Source organism: Paramormyrops kingsleyae, chromosome 21 (assembly GCF_048594095.1).
Source record: "Paramormyrops kingsleyae isolate MSU_618 chromosome 21, PKINGS_0.4, whole genome shotgun sequence".
NCBI classification, from domain to species: domain Eukaryota; kingdom Metazoa; phylum Chordata; class Actinopteri; order Osteoglossiformes; family Mormyridae; genus Paramormyrops; species Paramormyrops kingsleyae.
In genome coordinates this window covers 11,351,173-11,363,628 of record NC_132817.1, presented here as the reverse complement: position 1 = coordinate 11,363,628, position 12,456 = coordinate 11,351,173, and the positions used below count along the sequence as shown (strand labels likewise).

At 41.8% G+C, this 12,456-nt stretch overlaps 1 protein-coding gene across 1 annotated transcript; it reads left to right on the top strand.

The window, feature by feature from the left end:
* Positions 1 to 5,441: 5,441 nt before the first annotated feature.
* Positions 5,442 to 7,500, top strand: LOC111847550 (transcription factor Jun-like). The gene is made up of 2 exons (XM_023818825.2): positions 5,442 to 5,712; positions 5,820 to 7,500. The coding sequence occupies exon 2, from the start codon at positions 5,917 to 5,919 to the stop codon at positions 6,886 to 6,888; it is 972 nt and encodes a 323-aa protein (XP_023674593.1). The 5' UTR covers positions 5,442 to 5,712; positions 5,820 to 5,916; the 3' UTR covers positions 6,889 to 7,500.
* The last annotated feature ends 4,956 nt before the right edge of the window (positions 7,501 to 12,456 follow it).

Below are 12,456 nucleotides of genomic sequence, written 5' to 3'. Positions count from 1 at the left end.
TTTTCAAACACACATGATGGCTGCTTTTCTTTATCATTTATCTGTGTGTGCGCCCCCCCCCCTCCCCACACCGCCTCTCCTGTTCAGCAGACTGCATATAATGTCACAACCTGTGGGCACGGGGGCCATTAGAAGGGGAAAATGCCACATTTCTTGACTATAGAACCGTGATGAAATACCAGAGGTCAGGGAGACGCAGTGCGAATGCCACGTGTGATTCCATGATGATCGGGGCTCATGTCGCCCTACTGGGTGCAGGATGTGTCCCCCCACCGCTGGCATGGCCACCCGCGGCTGCATGCTATTCTGGATGCAAAGTCGGCTTTAGATGGAGTTTTGGGGGGCAAACAGATGAAGGACACCAGACCTCTGTTTTTCTGTGAGGTGGTCGGGAAGGGTGGGGGGCAGGTGGGCCCCTGTCCCCAGCCTGGGACAAGAAACAGCCACAACGTGGCATAAATGCGAACATAGACGCCAGCTGAAGCAAGGTGAGATGGCGGGGGAATTGGGGCACAGGAGAGAGGCATCAGACACTCGGATCCCCACTATGACCAACATGAGGCGCTGCACAGCGAACAGGAAAGAAGGTGGGGGCTGGGGGAGTAGGGTGGAGACATCCCGACTGCAAAATAAGCCCCGTGCCTGTTCACCAGGCTGCAGGCCGCTCAGGCCACTATGTGGGCGATATCCACGTGTTCCTGACAGCACCACAGTGGAAGCATGGGCGGATTGGACCCCATCCAAAGAGATACTGAAGTCTCATGCACCTGGCTCTACATGAAGTGAAGCAGGAACATCAGCAGCTTCCTGTATCAGTGCAGATATAACAGGCAGGAGCCTCGTTCAGCGCGCACAGGTACACTAGCACGCGAATGTTGAGAGACATGAACCTAAAACACTGGTGCATCTGCATGACAAGAGAGCAGACCTGCATTCCCAGGAGGTCTGAAAATGTGGTAAAACAAATGAAGACCACAAAGCATTCTGTCAAGTTCCCAGGAGATACCTGACATTTTTTTAATCATTGCCGATTTTTGGCACAATTGCACTAGGAGCTTAATTTAAACATATTACATCACCTGAATGGCAGAGTTAAATACCCAGCTGCATGCATAAACATGCAAGAGACGAGGAAGAAGAGTAGGAAGAAGAGGAGCTATGTGACCAATTAGGTCTCATTTTATTTTGCATGGTAGTACTGCAGGGTTTTGTTTTCCAGTGAGGAAAACGTACTGGCCATATACTGGCCAGAATTGTGTCAGCTGAGAGACAAAAACGACAATGGCCATATGAAATGCTCCCAAATTCCTTAGAGACACCTCCTCTCTGTGGCTCCGCTCAGACCCCCAAACACAGGGGCAGGGGATCGACCTTGTGGCCCCTGCAACCAGCGCGTTTCTCGCTTGTGGGAGTTTTACTTATACAAAAATGCTCTTTTTGGACAGATTGAAAAATGACTGATTCAGAGAGATAACCAACCCAGTGGATCAGGTGGATTCAAGCAACTAGAGGAGGCGGGACAAAGACATCTGATTGGTTGGTCCCACCTCCTCTAGGTGCTTGGATCCACCTCTATGATTGGTTATCTGTCCAAACCAATCATTTTTTTGTTCTGCCCTCAGAACATTTTTGTGTAAGTAAAACTTCCATGAAAGCCATTCTCATGGCTGTGTATATGGCAAGATGTGTTCATTTCTCACCAAGTCATCAGGGAGAAAATGAAAGTGTCTCACATCAAGCTAGGCCATGAAAAATCCAGCCATCCATTGTGCCATAACCGCTCATCCAATGAAATATTATGGAGAACCTGTAGGAAGTCCAGGACAATGAAGCCATTGAAACCGTATATGGAATTCCAGTTCATAACAGAGCAACCCTATGAAGTACGATTAATATCTTTAGCATTAGCATGCATTGTGGGTCAAAACAAACTCACAGAAGGCCTACCTGAACACATGATGGCTCAAATCTCAGGTGGGAATATGCTTCAGCAATTACTCCAGTACAATATCCACCTGAATAAACCACACAGAAGTACAAGCAAAGAATCCAGTAACAAAAATTATTTGCTTTAATAATTAAGTGTGCTGGGTTATTTTGAAATAGCAGATCAAACAATACAAAAAGCACATGCAAAAGCATAAGAACATGTCATAGTGAAAACATAAAACAGCCTTCTTAAATGTTTATTGGCCCAAAGGGCCATAGGAAGAGCTAACTTTTAAGTCTCTTTCACCACAACAAAACCAAAATGCTAACAGTAAACAGAAGCAGATTTAAATACTGCCAGCAGGGTTAGAGAAAGTGGGTATCATGAGCGCACAAACCATCTGGCAAAGGTTATACACTGTTCAGGAGTTTAATCAGATTAATCATGAAACTTAAAGAAAAAAGAAAAACCTGTCATTTTCTTATGAGCACACATCTGTATTTTAAATGCCGGTCACTCGCCCCCAGTTGAGCTCAGGGACAGATTTACACATCAGGGGCCAAGGATGGTTATAAACATGTGCAAAGCTTTTCGAACCTCAACAGTATGGTGAAACATAACCATAAGTCAGGAGATTATTCCCCACCCCTACCAGCAGATTCCTAGTGGGATGTTGGACATTAATGAGCCACACTGTTAATCACAAACACTCAGAGCACACTGTTACCAAACTGGGTATTTAGATTCCACAGTACTCTGACTTGGACAGAGAAAAACAAACACCTCAGCAACCTTTCAGATACTAAAAAACTGACATCAATCACTTGATTAGTACTAAAAGAAATCGATTGTCTCATGCTCAAACCAATTTCTGTGGCCTTTATATCTGGTAAATATCTACTTAGCTAAATATGTTTAAAAAGAGCATAATTATCTGCACTAAAACAAAATGTCTGACTATATACAATAAATGCAGAAAACATCTGATATGCATTAAAACTGAGAACACAAACAACACAAACTGTTGTGCTCTCAGGGTCCAAAAACCATAAAGTATACAAAAGTCTACTTAGGAGTTAATAAAAAAAACAACACTGCTTGCATAAAATCACATTAGGACATCCTGTTTTTACCATTTTAGACCCATGGTGATGGGACGATGGCCTCAATAAATGGTGTTATTGGAAACATTTTCCACCAGACCCACCGCAGTTGGGGATCGCCAAGGGTACAATTCCTGCTTTTTTGAGTCATCTTGAAAGAGGCAGGCTAAACAGCCCACAGAAAGATGCTTTGGAGACTCGGGAAGAGGATATCCTGACAGCAGTACCATAAACAGGCTGCCCCAGTCACACCGCCCTACGTGCCTCACCTTTCCATTCAATCCACATAAGCTCTGAGACTATCAGACAGTTTTCTATATGTATTCAGCCTGTACTACGAGAATCAGTGCAAAGGATCCCCAAGGAAATTAAATCAGCCTGGGCACCAACCTTACAAATAGCTCAAAATAAAACACTGAAGTTTTTCTTAACAAATTAAGAAATCCACAGAGATGTAACTCATTTAGCTAAGTTTGGCATTTTTTCAAACCCATCCTTGAAAGTGAACACTTCCCTGACCAGCTGTCTTATAAGATCACAACACACCTGAGGGACAAGATCGCTAGGATGTCAATCTTACCTACAGACTGACACCTGTTAATCCGCCATCTCTTCAAGGCACGAAGGCAAGTTTCCTATAATTGTTCTTTTTTTTCACTGGTGGGAAAAACCCTTTTGTAGGGTGATCAGGAGGGAAGGAATCCAGGCAGCTCATCCTGTTTAATTTTTCCTTTCAGACACAGGCTGGTTCAAGTTAACTTACTGGGGAAATTCAAACATTATAAAGGTATATAACATTCTAATCTCAGACATAATGAGATTTAAAATCTATTACTTCTTCCAATAATTCTGTACACAGTTTACCAATAATAATAATAAATAATAATAATAATAATGAGACGCTTTGTAAAAGGCTAGACCTCGGTTCTTGAGATTATGATTTTTGTCATCAATGAGAATGCTACAGACCTTCAGCAATTGTGAACAATACATCCTTTTAAATTCCATTAATAACTGTATTATCTGAGCCCTGTTCTAAACAGCTATTATTAAACAAATTGTTTTAACTATAGAAACCCTGAATATTATTTTATAAGTAACTAATAAATTCTCTTAAACGTGTAATTCATGCATTAAAGACGTCATGATTGTCCTTGACAATACGGCGGCGGGAGGCCGCCTCGTTTCCCAGCAATCCTGTCACATTAGTGTCCTTCTATTAGCGGACGGCGCTTGGTGTCCCACTCGGGTTTCATGTGGCTCTCTGCGCAGCCCCCTCTCGTCTCCCCCTTCCCCATAAATGGACAACAAGCCGGCTCGCCGCCTTTCTGACAAACAGCCACCCACCCCAGTGACAGTTACTCTTGCTGCATATTACACGAGCCCCTAGTCTGTTAATACGCACACGGTGGCATATGGGGGGAACTTTCCAATATACAAGCAGGGGGGAGTAAAGGAGGAGAGAAATTAAAAATAAAAGACCAAACATTAATGATCAACCTAATATGCACATCGAAAGGTCTAAGCACCTTTTTCAAGCATAGCATTATACTAGTTTCAAATACTGTAGTAGGGAAACGAACCTTAAGTGTGTGACGTTTGGTTCGTGCACCAGACCTCATGCCTGAATACGGATGATCCCCCCCCCCCCCCCAAGTTTTCGGGGAGTTTGCAGTAACAGTATCTCACATAGCCCCGGTGAACTGATCTAACATGCCGAACAGTGGACGTGCAGCGGCCGGGCAATCCTACAATTTACATAACCCGAAAAAAATCATAAGTACCATTCTACTACAATACTATCCTGACTGTACGCTTAATTTTTTTTTGCGTACACTGTACGTAATATTGGACCCATATCGATTATCGCAAAACAAATATTTATGGTCTATTTAGAACCAGGGATCAGTTTATCGGTCAGTTACAATAAATCCAGATATGACGACTGACCGGGATTATCGACCAAACTACGTATGGACGCTAGGAAGGTTTTCATTCGATTATTTTACGCTGGAACGTAACATGAAACAAAACACAGTAGAGATTTCTATTTTAATAGCTGTTTCGCGTCTACATTATGTCATCCTGCCATCGACTACAACTGAAATAAAACAAATATCCTCCGACTAGCATATACACCGGTCGACGAGCTAAGCGGGTAACCAGATATTCAAAAACAATACGTAATCCCACAAGCCACCGCTCTTCAATTTATAGCATTACCTCATCCCATGAGCCACTGCGAGAAGAAGAATCTTCTGGTTGGTCGTCCGGGCAACGCAGGCGTAATCGAACGTAATGAAACGCCCAGCATATCGCTTTTAGCCAATAAGCGACTTCGAATATGACATCATCGCTATTTTTGGGGCGGCAGCAGCAGATAAGGTTTGCTTCCACGGTGTAAGACTTCACAGTATACCGATCATAGCAAAGTAAAAGGTTTATGAGAGTGGTGGGGAGAACAAGACTCACATTTAGCACTTACCGAGTATCTTAAGAAGACTGGTCGAAAGCTCTATCTGACACTGACTACAGGCGTGTTTTAAGTCTTCCTGAAGAAGTAACCGAGACAGCCAACTTTTGTTAACATTGCCGATGACAACTTTGTTGCTGGACTTTTCTAGAGTTGAATCAGCGTCCTGAAGTTTGAAGATCCTCGTGACGGAAGGATACGCACAGGTATCCCAATAAAACAAATGATTAAATATATAAGGTTGATGTCTTCACAAAACTTATTTCTGTAGTTGATGTGTGTTTTTAACTTAGTCCGAACTTTTTCCCCCCAGAATCTGTCGACCAGACTCTACAGACTGAAAACGCAATAGGGGGAAACAACCCCATCCACGTACAACAGACATTTTAAATATTTTTGGTTGCTGTTCTATGTCTACTAAAATGGAAACAACTTTCTACGACGACTCGATGAATGCTGCCTTTTCTCAGCATGACACTGTCGGCTACGGATACAACCGCAAAGCCTTGAAGCAGAACATGACTCTCAACCTCACCGACCCCACTGGGAGTCTAAAGCCTCACCTGCGGGCAAAGGCAAACGAAATCCTCACATCACCGGACGTGGGGCTTCTCAAGCTGGCCTCTCCCGAACTAGAGAGACTCATCATCCAGTCCAGCAATGGTCTGATCACCACAACGCCGACCCCCACTCAGTTCCTCTGCCCTAAGAACGTCACAGATGAACAGGAGGGTTTCGCCGAGGGTTTTGTCAGGGCACTTGCGGAGCTGCATCATCAGCACATGCCGAATGGAGTCAGTGCCACTTCTGCCCCGCAAACAAGCGTGCCCAGCGATATGGCAGCAATATCATCAATGGCGGGGAGCACGCCGTACAGTTGCCCCATTCGCGCCGATCCGCCGGAGTACACAGACCTCAGTACATTCAATCAGGGCATCACTGCCGGGACGGCAGCCACCTACAGTAACGGGAACCCGACTCTGGGCAGCTACGCCGCTGCTCAGCCCCAGCACCATATGAACACACAGCTATCCATTCAGCACCCACGATTACAAGCACTTAAAGAAGAGCCGCAGACTGTCCCAGAAATGCCAGGCGAGACCCCTCCTCTGTCCCCTATCGATATGGAGAGCCAGGAGCGGATCAAAGCCGAGAGGAAGCGCATGAGGAACAGGGTGGCCGCCTCCAAGTGCCGCAAGAGGAAACTGGAGAGGATTTCCAGACTGGAAGATAAAGTGAAAAATCTGAAGTCGCAGAACTCCGAACTGGCATCTACCGCGAACATGCTGCGGGAGCAGGTCGCCCAGCTCAAGCAGAAGGTCATGAATCACGTCAATAGCGGCTGCCAGCTTATGCTGACACAACAGCTGCAGACTTTCTGAAAAGCGAGGCAAATACAGATTATTAGCCTGGAAAAAGACTAAAAGTAAGCTGAAAGTGGGCTGCCAGAAATGCAGTACATGAGTGGCGTGAGCGACCACCTAAAGGCCTGTCTGCCCCTCCCGTGTTCACGGGAGTTTCCGTCTTGCCCGAAGGGGGCGGGGGACATTTAAGGATAGGGTGCGCCGGTGTCAAAAGGGACGAAAAAAAACTTTAGGTTTTGTTTCGCGTTCTTACGATAAGACTTTTGAACATAAGTTTTGCATGGACCTTATTAACTTTGATCTTTCAGTATTACACGAAATAGGCTACGTGCACCGTTGTTGCACCATGAAATGGTCTATGAGGAGAGAATATACTGGTGGGAGGAACTTGCTCGATATCCTCATTTTTTTTGTAAAAATGTATATACACTGTAGTTGTATTGCATTTGTTGTATACGTTACAAAGCTACGCCTTTTTCTAATCGTTCAATGAGGTTTAACTCATTTGTAAATAAGGACCCTGGAGTACTTATGTCTACCATTTGTAATAAAATATTTTTTATGTTTGTTTTCTGAGCACTTCAGAAGTTAATTATATTTAAATTGCAAATAAAACGTCAACAAGCAAAATCGCGCAAGGTTTATTTTCATTTTTGCTCTCTGGGTAGTCCTATGCTAAGGTCTGCATTAGTATATGAAACTGAGCATGTGATATTATTCTGAGACCTACACTGCGTCCCTTGGAAGTATTTCTGTGGGGTGTAAGCCAAGAGCAGCCCTTTATGTTTCTAGGTTGTTATATATAGCCAATTAAATGTGTCGAATTAAATAAAACACAGAACATTAGTTAGGCTCTTCAATTTCAGCAACACGATGCACGCTACAGAACTCAACGTCCAATAAATAAAGACGTTTGTGTTCAGTCGAGTCCTGCGACGGCTATGTTTTTTAAAGTATTAAAGCTTAGTAGCCAATCATTCGTAAACTAATATACAACATCGTATACTGAGATGTACAGAAAAGTTCAGATGAATGCTATTCAAGCGGGACAGTTTATTTTTTTGCCAGAAGAGGGCGTAATCTCTCTTCATGTCACCTAACTCCAAAGCCACGGTTAAAAACACAAGCTGCATTACAGACGAGGTCTCACTTAAAATACGTAGGCTATGAGTATAAAATTAAGAAACGAAAAAAAAGAAATTTCAAATTTGGGCATATTAATAACCGAGTCGGACATGTACTTATAATTTTATTTCGGACCTGATTTGAAGATAAATATTTACACCTGAATAGAAATTGAAGTGTCCAAATAAATCCATAAATAATTCCATAACAATAAATGTATATAGGCCACTCACACGCTTGTACAAATATTTTTAAAAATAGGCCTACATATTTGTATATTTCAGTATACATCCATTTTTTGTTAATTCAATCATAAAATTCAGTTATTAACTTGGACGCACCGATTTAATTACTTAATACAGTATTGCCACAAAGAAGAATTACATCATACCGGAAAATGAGCACCTAACCATATATGGCAAGTGTCGGAAATGTCTTGTCATCCCGCCAGAAAATGGGCGTGTAGAACGGGAAATAGGATCATGCACTTAGGATATATACGGAAAGTTACAATCCCGTTTTCAAGAAAGTTGGGACGCTGTGCAAAATGTCAATAAAAACAGAATGCAATGATTTGCAAACCATATAAACCCGTAAATCGTTGAAAATAGAACAAAGACAACATATAAAATGCTGAAACTGAAAGGTTTGTTTTTTGACAAATATATGCTCAATTTGAAATTGATTCCAGTAACACGTTTCAAAAAGGTTGGGACAAGGGCAACAAAAGACTGGAAAAGTTGTGTAATGCTAAAACACCTGGTTAAATATCTCAAAGCTAATTAGGTTAATTGGTAACAGGTCAGTAAGATGATCAGGTATAAAAAGAGCCTCAGAGAGAGGCAGAGTCTCTGTGCAGTGAAGATGGGGAGAGGTTCATCACTCTGTGAAAGATTGCATGGGCAAATGGTGTGACGATTTAAGAATAATGTTCCTCAATCTAATATTGCAAAGAATTTGGGAATTTCATCTATGGTTCATAATATTATTAGAAGATTCAATGAATCTGAAGAAATCTCTGTAGCAAGGGACAAGGCCGAAGACCAAAATTGGATAGCCGTGACCTTTGGGTCCTCAGCTGGTACTGCATGAAAAACAGACACATTTCTTTAATGGAAATCACTGCATGGCCTCAGGAAGACTTCCTAAAACCATTGTCCGTAAACAGTCCATCACCGCATCCACAATGCAGGATGAAACTCTACATGCATAGAAGAAACCTTATCTAAACTTTATACAGAAATGGCTCAGAGATGGACTGAGGCAAAATTGAAAATGTCCTGTGGTCTGATGAATCAAAACTCGAAATCATGGATGCCGCATCCCTCAGGCTAAAGAGCAAAGGGACCATCCAGCTTGTTATCAGCGGATAGTTCAAAACCAGCATCTGTGATGGTATGAGGGTGCATTAGTGCCCATGGCTTGGGTAGCTTGCACATCAGGGAAGGCACCGTTAATGCTGAATGATATATACAGGTTTTGGAGCAACATATGCTGTCATCCAGACAATGTCTTTTTCAGGGAAGGCCTTGTATATTTTGGTAAGACAACACCAAACCACATTCAATGCATATTAGAACAGCATGGCTCCATATTAGAACAATCCAGGTGCTAGATTGGCCTGTTTGCAGTCCAGACCTGCCACCCACTGGAAACATTTGGTGCATCATGAAACGAAAAATACAATAAAGGAGACCCTGAACTGTTGGGCAGTTGAAATCCTGTATCAGGGGAAAATGGGACAACATTTCACTTTCAAAGCTCTAGCAACTGGTCTCCTCAGTTCCCAAAAGTTTACAGAGTGCTGTTAAAAGAGACAATGCCACACAGTGGTAAACATGCCCTCTTCCAGACTTTTTAAAAAGGTGCTGAGGATATCAAGTTAGAGTTGAGTATCCAGTTTCTGACTACAGGGTCGCAGGGGGTCCTGAGCCTATCCTGGAGTCTATGGGCACAAGGCAGGGAAATAACCCAGAATGGAGTGCCAACCCATTGCAGGGCACACCAAACTGGGCATATATTTGTCATAAAACAATAACATTTCTTGAACATTTCTAACATATGTTCTATTTCTAATTAAATATAGGTTTATATGATTTGTAAATCATTGCATTCTGTTTATATGTACATTTTGCACAGCGTCCCAACTTTTTTGGAAATGGGGTTGTAAATATGGTAACTGCACATAAAATACTATTTAGACTGAATATAAATCAGTAATATTTACAAATAACATCTAAAAGAGTCAATATCTATGGTATCAAAACATATAATAATGAATGATAAACATGTTTCTCTATACTGTTTGTATTGTTTACAGTATGTTTAAGAATAATAAATATTTATGTATAGGCATATATCTACGAACACAATTAATTTGCATTCGAAATATAACACTAGAAGTACATGGTTAAAAATAAAACGCACAAATCAAAACCTTTTAAAAACTTACATTTTAATACAACGAACCCAGTTATATGTGGGAAACACGGGCGTCGTTAGGTCCGATCATTCGGGGCTACAGGCCCATGTATTTTAAGCCTATAGCCCCAAATATTTTAGCCCCGATGCCAATCTCCCTTCGATAATAATAATAATAATAATAATAATAATAATAATAATAATAGCTAGAAACTCCCCTGGTAGGAACACAGTGATAATAATGCTGTTACATTGTTTATAAATATCTTTAGCATATTACCAACCAACCAACCAAAAAAAAAAACATCCATCACTGTGTTCAGAACACAAATACAACAATAACGTTGCTATAAGCACAATCACTTAAAATATTTTCGCAAAGTGCAATGACATTATGGTTTAGAAAAGCGGCATAGAGAGGGGGAGGTGTGTTGATAATGTAATAAAAGTACATGTTTGCCTGTTTCTGTTATGAAGGAAGGAAAGAGCTTCATATCAAATATCGGTGTCTCATTGCCCGACAGAAGATATACTACACTGTCAGGACACACATTCACAGGTGTCGTATTACTCATGAAAACGCCCCCCTTAAAATATTTGATTATTTTGCACTCGTTAGCTTATTAATCTTTGCTGCCCTTTATACGGTTTTGAAGGGCATCAATTTCTTCATAAACATATATTAGTAGTCTCTTGAAAATTACACAAACATCAGCCCAAGTTCTACATTTATTTATATTAATGTAATGTATACAGTAGATAATGAAAATATCAAGCTGCTTCTCTAAATGACATATAGGCCTATTTTTAAAGCAAGAAAGACAATATGAATACTGCAGATTGCAACTTGTTAACGCCGACTTAACACAATAAAGTTTAAATGCCCGCCATTCATAACGTTTCATAAATTGCTGGTAACACAGTTTCATGTTCCGTTTGAAATGTTTCCTAACGATCTTTAATAATTGTTTGAAAAGAGGTATTGTGCGTAATTATCTTATCAGTTTCTTTATCCCAAATATAATTGCGCTAAACTCCGCTGAAGAGACCTTCGAAATATACGTTACAACATTACAGTAGCTCACTAGCCTACCAAGCCATGTAGATTTTTTAAAAACTTGGTGTATGGCTCCATGTCGTGGCCACTGAGCAGAATTAGTTCTTTGTTTCAGACGTCACGATCTTACAATCGCGTGCGCCTTCCGAGGGACTGGCATCCAGTCAGGGGTTATTGGCTGCTTTTACTTTATGTTACCTGAGATAGCTGTCTAGAAGATGAATATGGTTTCATGTGTTTGCCTACATTTTAGTAGGAGAGGACCCAGGTGGAAGCAGTTTGTGATGTATCGAGATACTGATCTATACTGATATGGGTAATCCGCTATACAGGGGTGGTTCTAGGGTTTGACCCTTAGGGGGGTTCAATGCCCTGAAGAAATACGAGAGCCCCCCCCAATTTGCCACTTGGAGGGGAGATGCCCACGGTAAAGTTTGCCTAGCCGCGGGTACAAAATGATTACAAAAATCCAGGACAGATCGCTAAATGGTTTTAGAAAACAGTTTTTTTAGTGGAGCCAAGGACGTAACTTTGGCTGGAACATTGGGGGGGGGTCGAGGTCTCCACCCATTACAGGGGAAACATGATTATTGGGGGGGTTATATTGGCTGGATCTGATTATTGGGGGGTCATGACCCCCCTAACCCCCCTGGAAATTACGCCCATGAGTGGAGCTGACACAAAACATATGGTCTAGAACAATGGTTCTTGACCTTTTTTGCACTGGGACCCAATTTTTACCATGTCAGCTCACTCGCGACCCTATATCAAGTCTAGGTTTAAATTAACACTATGATCAAGCACACAGTACACTCTGCAATTTACATCAATCAATGCCCTTCTTACAAATCTGATTGGATGTGCCAGTGAATTTTAAATTAAGAATATGTGGTTTAGCTTTTTAGATTGGTTGAGTTTTCATTAGTTTTGCGCATTTGCAGACCTGTTTATACAGGTTAATTCCAGGAGTGGGGCTGGGAGAC

Bases quoted from the DNA above. Each gene is read 5' to 3' on its own strand.
- LOC111847550 (XM_023818825.2), top strand. From the start codon at position 5,917: ATGTCTACTAAAATGGAAACAACTTTCTACGACGACTCGATGAATGCT.